The sequence below is a fragment of the Phoenix dactylifera genome, unplaced genomic scaffold (assembly GCF_009389715.1).
Source record: "Phoenix dactylifera cultivar Barhee BC4 unplaced genomic scaffold, palm_55x_up_171113_PBpolish2nd_filt_p 000077F, whole genome shotgun sequence".
In the NCBI taxonomy this organism is placed as follows: Eukaryota; Viridiplantae; Streptophyta; class Magnoliopsida; order Arecales; family Arecaceae; genus Phoenix; species Phoenix dactylifera.
The window spans coordinates 1,501,867-1,521,951 of NW_024067676.1; the positions used below are offsets into that span (position 1 = coordinate 1,501,867).

General features: G+C 37.5%; 2 protein-coding genes across 4 annotated transcripts; one reads left to right on the top strand and one right to left on the bottom strand.

The window, feature by feature from the left end:
- Positions 1-1,896: 1,896 nt before the first annotated feature.
- On the top strand, positions 1,897-4,940 carry LOC103721681 (protein FAM133A-like). Of its 3 annotated transcripts, none has more exons than XM_008811982.3 (6): positions 1,897-2,207; positions 3,610-3,691; positions 3,800-3,856; positions 4,376-4,420; positions 4,510-4,566; positions 4,647-4,936. In XM_008811982.3, the coding sequence occupies exons 1-6, from the start codon at positions 2,002-2,004 to the stop codon at positions 4,737-4,739; spliced, it is 540 nt and encodes a 179-aa protein (XP_008810204.1). In that variant the 5' UTR covers positions 1,897-2,001; the 3' UTR covers positions 4,740-4,936. The 3 variants fall into 3 exon arrangements, 2 of the variants coding, with proteins under 2 accessions (XP_008810204.1, XP_008810206.1); XM_008811984.3 differs by having other exon boundaries at positions 1,898-2,207; positions 3,613-3,691; XR_003388452.2 differs by lacking the exon at positions 1,897-2,207 and having other exon boundaries at positions 3,612-3,691; positions 4,286-4,420; positions 4,647-4,940.
- Positions 4,941-9,947: 5,007 nt separating this feature from the next.
- Positions 9,948-15,175, bottom strand: LOC103721680 (60S ribosomal protein L19-3). Its single transcript, XM_008811981.4, has 5 exons — positions 15,006-15,175; positions 11,777-11,899; positions 11,380-11,693; positions 10,295-10,344; positions 9,948-10,218 (listed from the first exon to the last, which is right to left on the bottom strand). Exons 1-5 carry the CDS (start codon positions 15,115-15,117, stop codon positions 10,197-10,199), a joined length of 621 nt encoding a protein of 206 aa, XP_008810203.1. The 5' UTR covers positions 15,118-15,175; the 3' UTR covers positions 9,948-10,196.
- Between the last annotated feature and the right edge of the window lie 4,910 nt (positions 15,176-20,085).

Below are 20,085 nucleotides of genomic sequence, written 5' to 3' on the forward strand. Positions count from 1 at the left end.
TATAGCATTAAAAAATTTGAAATGAGCTCTCTCCCCTCTGCCGGCCTACTCCATTGCAATCATGTAAAGGAAAAGAACTCATGTTCAGCTACCATATGTTCCAAGAAATATGAAATTGATCATCGAACTTTGTACATCGAACTTTGTAGACAGTATCTTCTCAAGTTTACTGAACTACTGATCATTCACTAGCATATCCCTTTAACTCTTCAGGTTGCACCTATCCTATCTTTTCAATAAAAGAGTCATACTACAGAGTAGCAACCATCCATGTTTGCTTCCATACATCTCAACTCTGACCTCAAAAAGAAGGAAGAAATTCATCATTAACTCAGCTTCCCTCTTCCCCCTCATAGAAGAAACAAACATCGAGAGGCTTCTTGATATCCTGCAAACCCCACTACTTTTGTTCCACATTGTGACATCATAGAAGACTAAGTTTTGCTTTGCCAAGTTAATCTATGATGTTACCTTGACCTGCTTAACTTTGGAGTATAGACTAGATTCCGGCGGAGACATGCATCATCTTTGAAGGCTCAAGATATTCAACTCCAGCAACTAAACAGGACTAGCAGCTGGATGTCAATATACTTCTCGCGGCTGCTCAGTCTTCATCATCTAGTTGTGCTGGTTTTCAAAGTTCCCATTGGAAAAACTTACTCTCTTACCATTCTCACCTAATATAAGACAAGTTTTACAAAGGGAACAAGTCCTATCAAACTACTAATTCAAAATAACATGCCGGAGCTTAAATTCTTCTATCTTAGGTCTACTATCCAGGATTTGATCGCATTTTATAACCTACGCAGCAAATATTTTTTCCGCAAGGTTGATGATTTTTCTCGAAACATGTTGATGTCAATTTGGCTTTTGGTTAAGATAGAATTTGTGGAGATGTCATCATGGCACGATATTCCATCTTTTTTTTGCACATATAGTTACTTCTATTTTATTAGGGTTTTTTTTTGCATAGTCCCTGTGATTTCCGAACTTACATATGAATCCCTCCAATCTTTTTATTTGCATACTTAGCCCTCTACATATGTCTATCTATTTATGTGGGTTTATTTAAAGATGATCCATCCTGATCTACAAAGATGTTACACAATACTTATTATGCAGCATTGTAAACCTTGAGAGTTGAAACAGATTACCAAATGGAGTGCTCACTTTCATACATTCATGTTCGAAATCTCGTTTTATTAGAATATTAATCATTTGGTACAATATAATCTTACTATATGCCTGCAATGATAACGTGATGGCACATGTGCATCCACCATACACCATGCAGTGATCTTAGTGCTGGGGGGTTTCAGTCATTCTTAAGCCCCATATGGGGGAGCTTTTAGAAGGCCAAAAAGTACTTTTTGCCTCTTCAAAAATACTTTTAGATGAAATAGGAGTGTTTGGTAAAAAATTTATAAAGCTATTTTTAGCTTTTTAAAAAAGCTAAAATAGCTTTTTAGGAGAGGCTCCATTTTGGAGTTTTCCGGAAAAGTATTTTTAGACCCAATCGGAAAGTTGTTTTTTTGACTAAAATACCCATGATAAAATATAACAATTACACAAAATATTTCTTTAATAATTATTTAACCAATTTTATCACCTAGTTAAAAAATTTATTATATTATGAAAAATTAAATTACGCTAATAATTATAATATTTTATATTTTTATTATTATATTATACTATAAATATAATATTATATTATATTATATCATAATATATTGATATGTTATGTTTAAATAGGCTCCGCCAAGTTCTCCTCGGACATCTACAGATGGGCCATACGGCCCAGTCCATGTGGCTTGGGCCATCTAAAATTTAAAGTGGGCCCATCATGGACAGGCCCAGCCCATGTCCGCGTCCATTATACGGTACGCAGCTTTGTAAGGGTTGCCTTCAGGATTCGGTCCGCTAACCGGAGGCAATTCTCGATCGGGGGAGCGAGGGTTTGAGGAAGACCGGAGGGAAGCGGCCCTTGTCGACCCGTCCGCCATGGTGCCCTTGGCGTCCGCATCGTCTTCGGATTCTTCGTATTCATCCTCCTCCTCCTCCTCTTCTCTCCGGGATCGACGCCGCCGCCGCCGCCGTGAGGGCAGAGACGCCCTTAGGGTTCGCAAAGATCACCGGTCTCGGGGGAAGCGGAGGAGGAGACACCGATCTCCCAGCGACTCCTCTTCTTCATACATCGATAGTTACAGGCGAGTCGCTTCTTTAGCCTAATCGGTCTTTATAAGGAATTTTAAGATTAGAGTCAGGATTGTGGCTTTTTTTAATTCGGTCGGAATCTCGTCCCTTTAATGCAGAATTTTCCTTTCCAATATGTAATGGACATTCGTGGCTGGAAAGTTGAGAATTTCTATTAAAGATTGGTTTTTGAGGCCTTCTGTTTGATTTCATATGTTGTTGCATTATTTTGGTTTGTATATGTGAATTAGAATATTGCTTGATACCAAGGGGATTTCTGGAATTTTTTAAGGGCTCGTTTGGTTCGCGGGAAGCATTTTTCTTCCTAGGAATATGATTCCTGGGAAACAAATTCCTAGGAAGAGGATGCCTAGGAAAGTACTTTTGGCATGTTTGGTTGACCATGGGAAAGTGACAAATTTCCAAGATGCTTATGTTTGGTTGGCCATCCACTTTCCTAGGAAAGTTATATATAATTCCTATTATGCCCTTAATAAAAATTAGGTTTTTAATGCCTCTTTAATGCTTCTTTAATGCTGAAGGGACTTTTTGGGAAAAAGTAAAAATGGAGCGATTCCCGCCTCATGGGAAAGTAACTTTCCCATGTTTCTCATGGGAAAGACTTTTTCATGAAATGTGGGAATCACATTCCCATGGGAATACAACTTTCCCTTCTCTCTCCTTTGAAAACTCCAACCAAACAAGAGGCATTTCATTACTTTCCCGTTGACCACACTTTCCCTCCTTCTTTTCCCGCGAACCAAACGAGCCCTAAGGGTTTTTATTGAAGGATTCGCAAGGGTAATGCTTTTCCTATCAAACTTTTGTATTGGAGGCTGACAGAAGATACGGACTTGGGGATCATTTTCATTTGTTTAGTTAAATCTTGTGCCTTAGAGATGAATGTGATCCCCTGCATCAAAACATGATTGATTTTTCTGGGTGCATGAAATTCTGAAGAATCATCTTCTTGGTGCATAAGCTTAGGCTGTTTGTTCCAAATGGTGGTCCTTGTTCACTCACCAGCTTGGCTTCTCAGTCTTTTGACAGGAGATCTAACACCAGTTCTGTTGGAGATGTCATGTGAACAACCAGTTATAGAATTTTTCCTCAATCCTTTTGAGGAATCTTCTTGAATTAGAGTTGTGAGTCCACAGTATACTTCTTGTTGATGAGACAAACTTTTGTCAGTCATGATTGTCCAATGATGAGGACCATCTGAAATGCACAATACAAATTTATGGGTTCTATCGGAAAGCTGCATAATTTTCTTACCATAGAACGGCTTTCTATCTTTAGAATATTCATGACCCAGCATTTGTGATTTATGTGATGATTTCTTTCATCTCTGTAGAGTTTTATCATTCATTTGTCTAGGTGTTAATATAGTATTGAACATTGATTATGATTTTACAGCAGCAGTGAGAGCTCTTCTGATAGTGGATACGAGGCATCAAATCGTCCGAGGAAGCACAAGCATGATGAAAGATCAAAGAAGGTGCGTCCTGATATGCTTTTGGGTATTATTATTAACACATCTATGTTCAAAGTTTCTCAAGCATCATATGCATTTTTTTGAAGTTCTTATCTCCATATTTGTTGTTAGACCAAGGATAAAGACCGAAGCAAGAGGCACAAACAGCACAAACAGAAGCGTAAAGAGGTAGGTTATTATGTTATATATAGGTTTCTTTGGGAAAATATTCAGGTGCTTTTTGATTGTCCTCTAGACTTAGTGGGTTGTTAAGGATGATGGCATATTTGAGCTCGCGATATCTTAGTTAGCTTAAATATACTTGTAGAATTTGGAGATTAAGGTGCATAACAGATGTACGAATTTGGAGATTAATGATGTAGACTATTCTAGCTTTGATCCATGATAACCAAGTCAATAGTTAACAATATTGCTTTGGCAAAATTTTTGCCACCTCTATTGATAGTTAGAATTGCCATTCTGCATATTGTGCATCTTCATTTCATCTGTATATAAATAAAAAGCAACATGATAGTATTTCCAGGATTTTTAAACTTATAGCAAGGGAATCTTATATTACTTGCTGTTTGTTTCTGGGTTGGCTCTTTGGCATTGGAGCTGGGGTATGTAAACGGGTAACTGGATGTTGGATTGGCTTGCTGGGTATCATGTTGGCTTGGTGATTTTGGCTATGGGAGCTAAATATAGAAGCTGCAGCCTGAGCGGTGCAGCAGTCCTGTCCAGCTTTCAAAGGTACTTGAAATCAAGAGTCTTCGTTTCAGGCTTTATAGGGATTTCATTAAATTCTTTCTATTTAAAAAGAAATTTCTTATATTCTTCAGTTTCTTGGTCGTGACAAAGAGGATGGCGTTCGACGCAGTGCCGTGTCTGGCAAAAAGGTGCGAACTTTTATTCATTGATATATTGCTAGAAACTTTTGAAGATCAAATTATTCCTAGACTTCTATTATTTTTTCTAGATTATGCTGAAGGTTGAGAAAACAAAGGAAGACAAGCTGGCAGAAAACAACCGCAATGAGTTGCTGAAGTTTCTGAATGCTAGCTATGATTGATTAGTGGGGATGGTGGCATCGTAATATGCAATATTGAGTGTTGAAATATACTGTTATGAAACTTAGTTTCTGCATATGATTCATTACAACCTACAAACTTCTTCAGAAAGTGTATGCATGTTCTGTTTTCTTTCTTATTTGTTGAACGTTAAATCTTATTTTATGTTGCATCTGCCTTTTATGAATTTTTCGTGTGTGGTATAACCAATTTCTTGTTGTTAGCAATCCCTTACTTACATGGTATTGCCTTTTGTATTGAAGAGAAGAAACTAGCTTCTTGTGAGTTTTCACTATCTATATCTACCGAAAAGGTTTCAGAATTGTTCTGGATTGTGGTTTGTTTGAGATTCTTTTGACTATCTATATCTATGTCCTGCTGGTCTGTCAGAAAAACCTTATAAATGCAAGTGGTAGATGCGAAAAAGCAGTGATTGGATAGACTTGGGCGTGCAGGCAAGAATGAACCTTTTGCTGTTCCTCACATTGTTGATGCCTAACAGAATAGTATGCTGTGGATTTGATATTAGTGAGATCCAGGGAGTGCAGCACCGTCTCGAACTACTTGGTTCGGAGCGTACCTAGCCATGCTGACGGTAAATTGGGACGGTTTCGGCATTCAAAATAAGAAACCGGTGAAGGAGGGGAAGAAGGAAAGAGAGGAAACTAAAGGAGGGGGAGAAGGAAAGAGAGGAAAAGAGAGAAGGAGAAAGAGGGAGAGCCGCCAAAGGCCACTGAAGGGCCGTGGAGGGCTGGAGGAGGGGCTTCGCCCTTTGAACGAACAAAGATTTGTCGGGCCCTTAATAAAATAATATGAGAAGACTTGACCAAGCGTATGGTGGTTTCATGTGGGTCAGGTCTAAACGATTTGCTCAATAAATCGGACTCAATTAGGGCCAAGATTAATCAATATAGTTCATCAATGAAGGTTTTAAGAACATTCAACAGAGCCGAGGTGATCGGTCCAGGCTTTATAGAGTTCATAGTCTATAAATAAGTGTTCTAACAGAAGAATGAATAACCATAAAATTATTTTTTTATAAAAAAATACAATCTTCATAAATATGTAGTTCATAATTCATAAACAACTCCTTAATATTAAAATATTCATGAAATCATTATTTCGTAATAAATTATGAGTTTCATAATACCGTATGTTTGATCCTTAATTTTTTTAAAAATTGCATCATCAATATTTAGTATCATAAGCATGAAAAATATATGAAAATTTGAAAACTAATAAGAAATATCAGGGTTACTTATAAGTTTGAAAACTAGTAATGAGTATAAGATTTACTTACTTCTAGTATTTTAGACTATCCGACTTCGTTAAGCGACTCTGCTAGACCTATTTAAAATATTAATAGTAAAATTAATTTCTAATTGATGATTTTAATAAAATAATATTAGAGACTTGACCAGGTGTACAGTGGTTCATGTGGATCAAGTTTAGACAATTCGTTCAATAAATCGAACTGAATTAGGAACAAGATTAATCAGCATGGTTTATCAATGAAGGTTTTCAGGACATTCAACAAGACTGGGGTGATTAGTCGAGGTTTTATAAAGTTCATATTCTATAAATAAGCGTTTAACAGAAGAATGAATAATCATAAAATTATTTTTTCATAAGAAAAATTTAATTTTCATAAATATGTATCTCATAATTCATAAACAAGTTATTAATATTAAAATATTCATGAAACCATTATTTTGTAATAAATTATGAGTTTTAGAATATCGTATGCTTGATTCTTAAATTTAAGAAAAATTGACATCATCAATATTTAGTACCATAAGCATGAAAAATATGTAAATTTTAAAACTAATAAGGAGTGTCAAGATTACTTACAAGTTCGAAAACTAGTAAAGAGTATAAGATTTACCTACCTCTTTTGTTTTAGACCATCAGATTTCGTTAGACGGCTCCACTGGACCCATTTCAAATATTAATAACAAAATTAATGTCTAATTGATGATCTTAATAAAATAATATGAAATAACATGACTAGGTGTATGGTGGTTTTATATGTCAGCTCTAAATAATTTGCTCAATAAATCAGACTAATCAGGGCCAAAATTAATCAACATGGCTCATCAAGGATATTCAACAGGGTCGGAATGATCAATCCAGTAGACCGCTCGGACACTAGAGGCAGATTGGGGTCAATTACATAGGTCAACTCGAGCTCGTAGATCAAGTCGACACGTCTAGATATTGGGTTCTGGAAAGAAAATTAAGAGATAAGAGAGAGGAGAGAGAGAGAAAGAAAAGAAAGAAAGCTCTCTTTCTTGTCGAAAGAGGGGAGAGCATGTCTCTCCTTTTTTCTTCTTGGATTACGAGGGTGGCAGCCACCAAGTGGCCAAGGCAGTCAGCTCCTGTGGCGGCAGCCAGGGCGGTCTCTCTGCCAAGGCATCGCCTGCAACGGTGGTCAACTGGTGCAAGGAGGAAAAAAGGAGGCGGATCATCAAAGAACGGATCAACTCGGCCTAATCATGGTTGTTCCCCTAACCCACCACCACATGATCTCAGGGTCCCCAGGAGGCGGCAAGGTTCGGCTTTTTTCCAGCAGCCAGCGGCAGCAAACATAGGAGGAAGAAACACCAAAACAGGGCACCCTTATTTTGGATTAAATCCCGGTGATTAGCCAGCTTAAACCCAAAAGGACGGCTATAAACCTAAAAAAGGAGAGGAAGGCAAACAACACTCACCTCGGTCCGGCGAGGTTCTGACGGCCCCTTTCGGCGATGAATTGGAGAGGAGATTCGAAGAAAAATCGTCAAGATCGGCGGCGATTCTTGGAGAAACCAGTGATGGCTTTCAACAGAGAATGAGTTAAATAGGCAAAATCCTAGAGTTCTACTCGAACTTAGATTGCCTGGATATCTTCGATTTCTGCCGGAATCGGAGGAGGAAGAAGACTCCTATTGGGGTCTTCTTCTCCACTGCATCATGCCACAGAGCATGATGGCTTTGGGCCTGACCTCTTCTGGCAGGCCCACAAGCCCAAAGAAGCCCTAAAAAAACTAAACTATTACAGATCTACAGTCGACAGATCTAGGATCTTCGAGTAGAAATGAAACAAGAACTCCCCAACAAGCAAGAAAGGAAATGACAAAGAATTAACGTTGAAAGGGACGAAGGGGGCAAATCTAGGGTCTTCTTGCAGAGGGGAAGGGTTAGGGTTTTACCGGCGATGATGAGGTGATTGCAGGAGTTCTTGATGGTTTGGAGCTGGACGAGGCAATTGGCCATGGGGCGGATCAGTGGATCTCCATAAGAGATGGAGATCGTGGCGGAGAGAGGGAGAGGGAGAGAGAGAGAGAGATGGAAATCGGCGGCTACTGGAGTTGGAGGAATTTGTGGAAGGGACAAATATGGAGACGATCTCTGTAGCTCTATATGTGAATAATTGTGCGACCGCCTACGGCAGCATCAGGTGTATTTAATAATTTGCCAAAATGTCCCGACTTCTAGTTGGTAATTAGTAAACAAGTAATTGATAAAAGTGATATTTATTTGCTTGTTTTCTGTGGCACTTGTGTAATAAAATCTGAAAAATAAATATATTTTATATTTTTACTTAATTCATGTCGTAAAAATGATATTTTTATCATTATTTATTTTAAGAATTCATAAGCGGTTAAGCTATTTCTTTGTTTAGTAGACCTAAGGTTTATTAATTTTCTCATCGGTGATGAAATTTTGGTGTTGAATATATTATGTTTGAAATTTGAGGTAACTCCTATTGCATACAATCATTTTACAAAACCAACATGTCAGAATCTATCAAGATACTTCCTCTATCTGATGCACAAAATAAAGCAATAGATGTTCCGCACAATCCTTTACGATGCCATGTTGGCGCTCCATATGCTAAAAAGAACTATGATGCCATGTTGATTTTCTCATAAGCTTGTGTCTAAAAGAATGAGACATATCTCATATTGGCCTATGAACAAGTCAAATCATCATCTATCCAACCGTCAAGTTACTAACATTGGGTAACCACTTAATAACCACCATTAACACCGTAAGGATTTTTGACATCTAGAGTTTCATACTCATGGTTTATTCCTCCATTGAACTAGGCGGAGTATACAAGCATATCCTTTAGTACAGGCATTTAGATTCAAACTTAGGATAATAGCATATAGATTATCTAAATTTTTCATCATTAGTTAGAACCACAAATTAACACCGTAGTCATGAAAAATATAAGCCACAGCAACAATACACTAAATTTGCTCATTTTGGACTCAACTGAATTTGTGTAATTCATTTCCAAGAAAATAAGAAAGATGCGTAACGCAAAGATATTTTCACTTAATGCAAAGTTATTGTAAAGGGCATGTTGATGCTTAAATTCTCATTTGCATCTTGACAAGTCGAGTTAGCGACACGATGGGAACACATCATGCAAACTAAATTCAATGCTTGCTTACATTTATTTAGAACTTTCTCAGACAGGCAATCGTACAGGCAACCTGTTTATCCCATGATTAATCCCTGAAAAGAAGAGGAGAGATGGCAAACAGATGAAAAAGGGCAAAAGACCGTGCCCATAACACACCTGAAATCGCTGGGGTTCTTTCTTTAGTTATATAACACATCTGAAATGCTCTACTTCCAAGAGCCCCTTAAGACATGATACATAACACTGCAAAATGCTCCACATTATTTCCCACTCTGTTGCTCGGATTAGGATAGAGCCGGAGTTATATAAAAATCTCCCACCAAAAGAAAAGTGTTGAACCTTAAGCTCTATAGTGTGATTTTAATTTTGCCGGTGCTTTGCTTTATCAAATCATTTCAATCCTTTCAACAGCGTGCATGCGGATGGAAGCACAGCAATAACATCAGATAATCGACATCATTGCAAAAAGAACTATGTTAGTCTTCTGAATGCAACCAAAGCCTGACTACTTAGCATCAAATATGGGAACAGAAGCTTCTCTATCCTTCAAATATTTAAGGGTGATGACCTGAAAAATAATCGAGTCAATAAATCACCCATCATGATGAGTTGATGACCCCAGCAAGCATCAATTGCATGGCATGGAACCATGACACTGCGATGCTGACATATACCTTTGCAGAACCATCCAGTGTTCGCACAGAGAATGATGTTTGGTGAGCCAATTTCTAGAAATAATGGCCATCTAACAGTCTTCACATGGTTTACAAACCATATACCACATTCCAGGGTCTTCTGAACTCTCCAATTTTAGGGGAGAATAAAGAACAAGCATGCAAGTTTCTCTAACAAACACCTGACAGAAGAACATCAAAGAAACCACAAAAAGAAGACTCCACTAAAATCTTGCAGTATTTTAAACAACCATCTCATGGTTTGAAGAAACAAAACAGACAGAAAACAATGCTTCATTACTTCCCACTGATACCTATCCTGCAACTCAAAATATAGTTTGTCCTTAAGCATTACTTGCAGTTGATCTTCACTTGGCCTTTTTGGGAGCCCTGCAATGGAAAAACAGCATTAACCCACTGTCCAATAGATACTAAAAGCATAAAAAGAACAGGCAAGAATCCCTACCCTGCAGGTTGAGCCGCAGGTGGTGCAACAGGTGCCCGCTCTCCAGGACCCTATGAAAAAAAAAAATCGGAACATAAAATTAGTTGGTTTCCCAACCTAGTACACTAGACATACTGCAACAACCAAACAGTCTTTTGCAATGCCTGACAAAGCCTATCAATAGCAAGTGATTGTTCAATCTTTTGTAAATTTTAAGCAGAAAAACCTACACCATGAAAGCAAATTCTTGTTTTCATGGGATGGCTGAAGGATGTTAATGACTCTAGGATTACTAGGATAAGCATCAAATAGTTGCCACCGCAGAAGGGTAAATCGACAGTATCATGTTGTCTGGCAATTACAAGTATGATAGAGCATTTGCATTTGCACTCTAAAACTCAATCAAGCTAGAATAGGAGTATGAACACTCCAATGGAAGATGGGCCTCGTAACAGAGTCGTAATAATGGAAGATGGGCCTCACAACAGAGTCGTAATAATGGAAGATGGGCCTCGTAACAGAGCCATAATACCACCTGTCTATAATCAATAAATCCAGCCCAGCAAGACCATCTGTAACCTTAAGCCACTCCTTTTTTTCCCTCAACTGATTTATCTGTTAATGGTTCCAGAGGGCCAGAATTGAACTAACCTCTTTGTAACCTTCTGGGAAAACCAACCTTCTGCCATCTGGGAAGGCTAATGGGTTCACTATACATGTTGGGACTTCTTTAAGAAAAAAATAATTTAAGTGGTGAGTGCAATGATATATGTCTATGAGGAATCCATACATTTGAACTTATGCAGGCATCCTCATCATACAAATTTTCTTGATGGCAATTTGATGACAACCATCGAGCATTAGGTACATTAGGATCTAACAGGAACTTATGCAGGCATCCTCATCATACAAATTTTCTTGATGGCAATTTGATGACAACCATCGAGCATTAGGTACATTAGGATCTAACAGGCCTCCTCTTGAGAAGTTATTCCTTAAAAACTGATAAGTAAAAATCAAATAATGGAATAGAAAACCTTAATTTTGTTCATCCGATGGTAGAATCCACAACTGAACAAACAGGCAGGGATAAAACTTTATCTCACCTGAGCCAAACGCTCCTCTCTCCTGGCAAGCTTCCTTTCCCTGCTTGCCTTGCTCTTTGCCCGCTTCGCTTCAAACTGGTCAGATAAAGTCTTTTCTCTTGCCTTCTCAGCTTTGGATTTGTGAATGCTCTCCATCAGCACCCTCTTGTTCTTAAAGACATTGCCCTTCACTTTCATGTACATGTCATGATACATATGCTTGTCAATCTTCTTTGACTCACGGTACTTTCGCAGCAAACGCCTCAGAACTCGCATCCTCCTCATCCAGAGGATCTTTGTGGGAAGCCTAGCTTCCCTTGTACCCCTGCGTTTACCTGCAGCATTAGAAATATCGATGAATAAAATTAACTTAAAAAGTCAGATATACATTGCACATTCTCATTTAGTACAGATATACCATATCCAGAATGTCGTCCTTTCCTCTTTGCTTCCAGCGCTCTCCTTGCACGAGACCGTGAGTGAATTTTCATGGGCTTCCTAATGATAAATCCATCCTTCACCAGCTTTCTTATATTCTGACCTGCATTGACAGGCATAGAAATCATTCAAGATCCAGATCACAAAAACTATTCCAATGCCAAGAAAACATTTAATTACACATCATAAACAGCATTCAGACAAACTGATGCTACAATAAATTCAACTAGGCCTACAAACCAGTGAACAGACCGGCTTTCTTATATTCTGACCTGCATTGACAAGCATAGAAATCATTCGAGATCCAGATCACAAAAACTATTCCCATGCCAAGAAAACATTTAATTACACATCATAAACAGCATTCAGACAAACTGATGCTACAATAAATTCAACTAGGCCTACAAACCAGTGAACGCAGATGCATACATATCAAGAAACTGTGCATAAGCCTGAAATTATCACTCAAACCAGTAAAATTGGATCTTCAGCTTCTAGTATTCTTGGAGAATGATGTCAGATCTTCATATGCAATATTAAGGACCAGAACTCTTTCTTATGTCATCCCTCAAAAATAAGGCCACCATGAAGAAAATAATGAACCCTCATAACGATGATAGTGAAAGAAGCAGTACTCTAAAGAAGAAGAAAGGAGGTAGCCAGTCAAGAAGGACAATGATTTCCACCAACATCTTCCTTCTTTTTTTTTCCTTCTTTTTTTCAAGAGAAGGGGGAGGGCATTGGTGAAAAAAATATCAGAGGAGATAGAAAGAGATTTAGCATTAAACTTATTGGAAAAAATTGTAAACAAATCACATAATTTGATAATCCATTCCTCTAGACAATGTCTCCATACATTGCATCCAGTGACAGAAAGGGTGTATTAGTTAACATTCAGTGACAATATTTCAATTAAAAAACCCAATCTAAATGATGTATCCATTCAAGATGATACACTGATTCCTTTAGCCTCTTTTCTTACTTCTCTAAATCTTATCCCAACAATGAGATAACCAACATGTATAATGTATGCTACTCCTAGACAACAAAGAGAATCTTTTGCTGAAAAATGAGCCAAAAAGCTGTTTGGTACAAGAAAAGGTCATAACATGGTTTTTAAACCGATAGATTATGACTAGACTTGATTCATTTTCCTCGATATATGTAAGTTTTTGTATACTTAACAAAAACAGATCAAATCTAGCACCACAAAAGAAAGTATTTTCTTACCCACGCCTGACATCTTAACATTTCCTACCGTTTTGAACACCACAAATTATAAATCCTAAAGTAAATCATAAATCCTAGAGTAGATTTAGAAATCCACCATATCAATCATATGCTTCATAATGCAACAAATAAAACATTAGTGGCTGATTCTTCTCAAACTTGCCAGAAGTCAATTTCTTCGGATTTTGGAAGACTGGTGACTCTCTCAGTTCATCTTCTCTTATATATTCAGCTTCAGCAAGTCAACTTGGTGACTGAGAAAATGTTTCCTTGGAGTCAATAATCAGGTAAATTTACAAGTTTAAACAAGTTACAAAACTTTGTCACGTATAATAATTTAAAAATAATAACACAGTACATAATAGAATTCTTTTACCAAGAGTTTGTAAATTTTAAATACTTCTTGAAGGCTTACATGCTAGACCGATAAAATTATTGAAGCATATTTTTTTATAATTAAACTATAAGTTAAAATATTATTGAAATTCCAAGTTCTTCCTCCTGCAAATCTCCTTAGAAAGCTGTAGACTAATATTAAATCCAATTAAGAAAATCTTTTACAATCTATGCAATTGTATTAGCAAAAATAAACATGTTAACTTCGCAGAAATCGTAACAAGCAAAGCCATACTCTTAAGGAGGATATAACATTCAAAATTTGGCAAATTCTTTAGGACTCATCCCGAACCGATGATTGAATACAAGAATGATTTTTGTCATGAGTGCAGCACCATGGTTTGTGGAATAACAAAGAAGTCTACAAATTAGGTAGCCAACAAGTGCTACGGATTATAACCTATATAAAGTAATTTGAAGCTCCAGGAGCATTTCAGAAGAGTGTTGATAGAACTAATATTTGAAAGATACTGCCCCCTCGCAAGAAAAAGAAAGGTGCAAAATAAGGGTGCATATGCTCTACATAGCAAGTTTTGAAGTCAATCTAACTCACTTCAGTGAAATTTCACATCAGAAATGCCAAAGTGAAAAACATCCTTTGACAAAAAATAGTCATTAGCATCAGACATGTCTTTTAACTTACCAACTCATTTAAGTCATGAATGAACAGGTCACTTGTGCAAAATCTGCTAATGTTTTATCCAAGCCAACAGCAATTTTATTTTAAATAGCTTGGATCGAATGATTCACCACTTGACATGGAAATTTTTCAAATTAAATGCTTAAATGCATAAAAGAAATAATAAAATTCCTGGACTGATTCAAAATTCGTGTAGGATCAGAGAAACATAGTATATTAGCAATTGGAATCATAGCAAGGATCAAAAACTAGAGCTTCATCATGAACTTCATCTAGCAGTAACATATTGAACATCAACCGTAAACACAGCAGAGTACGCCAAGGTATGCTATTCATCATGACCAAGAAAAGATTCTACATTAAAACATTACAAAACATTACAGGAAATCTAGAAGTGCCCGAAAGCAATAGTTAAGAGAATCAACTCAAAAGATTATACTTCTATTCTAATGTTCTCCCCTTTGCAACTACTCATTCAGTAAAAAGCCATGAAGCAGTGATCATATGAACCTCAGCATGACGGAAAAATAACATCTTATCCATCTTGTTTAAGAAGATCAAATAACAAGTCCGCACAAAGATAGAAAATCACATCAACATAACTGTTAAAACTCACGATCCCGAAATCCCAACTCCCACCGACAAACTCTACCCTCAGTCATGCAACATAAACAAATACGAAGTAATTGGTTTGATTAAAATTATTCTAAACAAGAAAGAATATGTTTTCGAGTCAATCAAGAGTATAAATCTCATATTAAAAAAGTCACGACAAGACTATAAGAAAAAACAAAATCGCTGTGCCGGCCGATCTACAAAAGAAGACTCAGAAAGATATCGAAACACCCGATTCCAGCAGAAGGTATGATGAAAAGTATAAACCTAAACACTAGATGGGTCATAAGACCGGTAAGAGGAGAAGAAAGGAGAGGAGAGAGCTTACGGGAGTTGGCCATGGAGATCTCATTGACCTCATTGGGATCAAGCCAGACCTTTCCCCTCCCACACTTGAGGACGCTCGCGGAGAGCCGCTTCTGGAGCTTCAGAGAAACCATCTTCGTCCTCTCTCTCTCTCTCCCTCTCCCCTCGCCGCCTCTCTCCGGAAGGAGTGCGAAAGGCGACGGGTGAGGCTTATATATCTTATCGCTTTAAAATGATCCTAGGGTTTCTCGTACTGCGCCCGGCGGATGGGCTGGGCTGGGCCGGGCCGTACATGGGCTTATCCCTCAAGTTGGTCCAACCCACTCCAAACCTTAAGTACTTTGCTTAATTCAACTTTTAGACAAAATCAACATACTGCATGAGTGTTTCTTTAATTACCTATTGTCATATTTGCATGGGCCCATTGGATTAGCAAAATAAAGCATGTCATCATTGTGTATATAGGTAAAATTAGTTAATAAATGCTCGATGACACATAAACTTGTCTCAAAATTAATATAACCAATGTAATTTTTTTATTGGATCATTATAAGATTTAAAATTTTCAAATAATTTAGCAGCCAATGATAATTTCTTTATAAATAACTCATGCAAAACTCCTGCCTATATGGGATAATTTCGATGATTGGCTATGTCATTTTCAGTGTGATGCTTTCTTATTTAATCAAGTTTCTTTCGCGATCTATTGAAATTGCGTCGTGATAATTCGCAATTTTGTTGGATATATATACACACACACGCTAAATGAAATAAATAAAAAAACACAAATATAAGATACAGTAGCAAAAGAATATATATCACACTTTGGAATAAGAACTTTGATTCTAATAGCATGCTTAAAGTTTTGACTCGTAGATTGGGCTATTATTTATGAGGATTTCAACTAGAGTTCTACCACTTGGATAGTCACATTTCTCAATAACTACTTGATTAAGTATTTACCGGTATTTTTTATTATCTCTACTTTTTTAAGCAAGGATAGATTGGTGTAACCTGGAAAAAAGCATCATCAATGAAGAAATAAATCAAAATCAACCAAATTAAGCCGGAGAAGAAAGAACTCAATACACACAGATCAAGCATATAACGAAAATAAACAATTTGAAGGTAGTGAAAAATACAAGAAACAGTCATTGAGATCTTCTTGGTCTTTTAGCAACTTATACAACCTCTAAACTATCATTGAAGTTATTTGAGTAATGGATAGGTAAACTAAAAACGAAGTAGTCCTCACTTTTGAACTACAACCGGCCTAGATTGCTACGAGAATCATGAAGAAGACATTGGTGAGATTCATTGTACTAGTAATAAAGCAGTTTATTTGTTGCGCCAAACATAAGACCATGTTTTGGGATTCTTTCAACTATATACATAACATGAATGGCAGGTTTTACCAAAAAAAAAAAAAAACCCACCAAATACAATGTCAACATAGAGTCATTCTTCCATACCTACTAGATGGTTAGGTACAAAAATACTAAAAAATAAATCGGTGAAATCAGGATGGATTTTGATTTGTTTTACCTTGCCACTTTGCAAGTCGTTCACAAATCAATGCCATCATTACAAATTCTTTTAGTAAAATAGGTTTTTTTTTTTTTTGATAGAATCAATTTAGTGTGAGTGTAACCAGCAAAGTCGAGAGAAATAAAATAGCATAAATATTGGGGGCAATATCAGACCATATCCACAGGACCTCTCCTGAATGATGAGCAGCAAAGAACGTGACCCATTCTGCCGTTCTATTCGTCTTTCAGTACACATGGGTAATCTGAAAGGAGTAGTAGTCTCTCACTAGACTTTAGATATCCCTGAGCAGTGGGTGGTCGTCGTCCTATTGCTCTACATCTCGTATCCACTCGATCACCATGGCAGAGTCTCATTCGAGAAAAATATTATCAGTCTCTAGGATACTCCTCGCACATGTGATACCCTCTCATACTGCCCTAAGCTTCCTGCTATAACAGTAATGTCATATGTGCGCCGTCTGCATGTGGCAATCAATCTGGAGTTGCGACTCGGAGCCCAGGTTCATTTTGGCCTAACCCGAGTTCCATGAGCGCCCTCCTCTGGGGCCCAGCCCATTTATGGCAACAAACCTCGGAGGAAATCCTAATTCCCCATCCTCCAAAACCCTAACGCACTCACAGCCGTCCGATCTCGTTCCAACGGATAACCCGAGACGTCTCCTTCCCCTGCCACAATAAATTAAGACCCTTCCTCCCATTAGCTTCCCCATCGAGCCTTTCCCGCAGCAGCATCCCTCTCCATCACCGTGCATCAGAGGGAGACGAAGAGGGCGGGGGGGCATGGTCTGGCGAAAGGCCTCGATCTACCGTCCGATCAGCGAATCCCCGCCGCTTCTTTCCTTTGCCCTAGACTGCAAGCTCCGCGAGCCCTAGGTATGCGACGGCCGTACCTCTTTTCCGCTTCCGGTAAACAGAAGTACGGTCCCGTCACGTCCTTTACGGGAGGTACGGCTTCTTTCTTGGGGAAGCCCGTCGTCGTTTACCGTGTTCCGGGTTCACGGCGTTAACAGATTAGGGCAGAAGAAGGAAGCCCGCGGCTTGCGTTGAACGATTCGCCGGTGAGATGGTAGATCGGACCTTTCACCAAACGATGCCGCTCTCTCGCTTAGATTTGCTTTGGATCTGGGCTGGTTGTTTGCCGTGATGGCTGCGGATGGGTTGGATACGGCTGTGGATTCTGGTGGGCCACTTTATTTTTTTTATAAATATTTACTTGTTGTGGTAAGTCACCTTAACGTATCTTGATATGTATAATATTTTTCAAGATATCAAAGCTAGTTCTGCCTACGTGGATCATTCAGACAGTGAAGTTTAACACTGTTCAGCCGAAGCTAGTTCTGCCTACGTGCTTTTATGTCATCTTGTTGTCAAAATGAATCCATTGTTCAAATTTTGTCTATATATCAAATTTTGCATGAATATTTTTTTAAAATTGATATTTATATGTATAGTTTTGTAAAATGTTTGTTTTGCTATGCAGCTTTTTTTTTTAATCCTTATTTTTTTATGTATCTTAACTGTCTAATTTTGTTAAAAGAATAATAATTGTAAATTAAAAATAATTAAAATATTTTTAATAGGTAGATGTGTAAAAGAAAAAAAATATAAGATGATGATAAAAAAATAATTTCAAAATTTTATTTTATTTTTAATTAAAGTAAATATGGTTTTTATTAACGGTGCTTTTGAAAAATTTAGGGGCATTTCTGCCTGTGTCCTATACCTCATGTCCAAGGTGGTAGGCTGGTAGCCTAGTGGTACTGGGCGGAGATTCTAACCTCATGGTTCCAAGTTCGAGTCGCTGCGGCGACGATTAAAATGTGGCTTCGGCCACTGCTTTGACATGAGGTATAGGACCGCTCTTGGACCGCTAGTAGCCGGGGTGGTGCCAGGTGTGACGTACTCATACTTGAAACTCGAGCCAGAGCCCAGAGGGGTAGCTGAGCCGGACCCATGGGTGGGGAAGGCATGAGTAAAACCGGTCGGGGTGCCCAACACACGGTCATTTCTACCCACATCGAACATTCTCCTTTCGGGGTGGGGGTCCAGTGGGGGCTGCTACGCGAGGGTGGGCTTATCCCTTCCTCCCCCTACCTCTTTTCTTTAGCGAAAAAAAAACAAAAAATTAGGGGCATTTGTAAAAAAAAAAAAAGAATTTTATGAGGATATAAAAATAAATATAGGGGCATTTGTAAAAAATAGTATTTTATGAGAATATAAAAATAAATATAAATTTTAAAAGAGTATTCATACAAATTTAAATTTGTAGAAGTATATATATATATATATATATATATATATATATTATTTCTTTGTGGCAGAAAGGTTATATTGCTCTCTCCTTTTTTTTCTTAATAATGCATGATAAAATGTTTCCCAAGTAACGCTGTGGACAGATTTTTATTTTATTTTATATTTGTGAGAGAGAGAGAGAGAGAGAGAGAGAGAGAGAGAGAGAGAGAGAGAGAGAAAGAAGAAAAAGTAGAGAGAGAGAGAGAGAGAGAGAAAGAAGAAAAAGTAGTCCTTATCTTTCTTTCTATTGGCTGAAAGCTTCTATTCTATGCTTCCTTCTTGCAACCTACCAAATCAACGTTTTTCTTTTTTTTTCATTCTAAATCAACTCTTTTCTTTTTTTCTTTTTTTTAATTTATATGTATGTAACTCCAGGATTAGCAGGTCTCAGATTTAGTTGTCTAAATTTTACAGCCCTATGACATGTTATTAACATGACCTCCAAACACAGAACCACTATTCCTTGATTAAAGTTGAATTTTCTTCATTCTTATAACGGTTATTTCTATTAGTGAACCCTTTTTTCCCTTCTTTTTAATGTGTGATGCGAATTCCATGTGCATATGGACTGTATATATTAAGGCGGTCCAACGTACAGCCTGAAATAACCTTTACCCTTAGCTTCTATCTTTTTTTAAAAAAAAGAAAGTAGAAGAAGAATTCTTCCACCACACATCCATTTGTAACATGACACTACTGAAGTCCTATCTTAACTGTTCATGCCTATTCAAAAAATCTACACAGGAATGTTTTTATAGCAATTTCCTTCTTTCCCCAACAATTTTGATGAGTAGAGTTAGTATTTTGGTGTGATACTCTAATCAATGTTACTGCAAATCTTTATCTATACATTCTAAATATTCTTTTTGAAATCTCACAGTATTTGTTGTTAGCTCTGTCTTTGAGAAAAGACACTAATATCGTAAGATGTTGGTGCAATGTTGGTAGTGTTTTAACTCTTTTATAGCTTCATTTATCCACACAACAAAAAGAAAGGGCTGTTGCCAAATGACTACAGAATCCATTTTAATTTTGCGTGGTTTTTGCTTCTTGCCTCAGTTCTAGCCCTTCTTTCTTGATACTTTTCCTCTTAAGATTTATATATGGACAGATAATCTTGCTTACTAAAAGAATAAACTATTAACAATTCTTCTTAATGTTACAATAGCGATCTCATCCGGAAGGACTGGGGATATCTTGGGCTCTCACATCGCCGAAATTTACTCTTATCTCATGAAAGCCTCCACCCTCTAGCTATCT

Coding starts and splice junctions, on each gene's coding strand:
- LOC103721681 (XM_008811982.3), top strand. CDS start 2,002: ATGGTGCCCTTGGCGTCCGCATCGTCTTCGGATTCTTCGTATTCATCC. Junction 3,692..3,799: donor ATGATGAAAGATCAAAGAAG/GTGCGTCCTGAT, acceptor ATTTGTTGTTAG/ACCAAGGATAAAGACCGAAG. Junction 3,857..4,375: donor ACAAACAGAAGCGTAAAGAG/GTAGGTTATTAT, acceptor AGCTAAATATAG/AAGCTGCAGCCTGAGCGGTG.
- LOC103721680 (XM_008811981.4), bottom strand. CDS start 15,117: ATGGTTTCTCTGAAGCTCCAGAAGCGGCTCTCCGCGAGCGTCCTCAAG. Junction 11,900..15,005: donor GATCTCCATGGCCAACTCCC/GTAAGCTCTCTC, acceptor CTGTCAATGCAG/GTCAGAATATAAGAAAGCTG. Junction 11,694..11,776: donor AGGACGACATTCTGGATATG/GTATATCTGTAC, acceptor CTAATGCTGCAG/GTAAACGCAGGGGTACAAGG.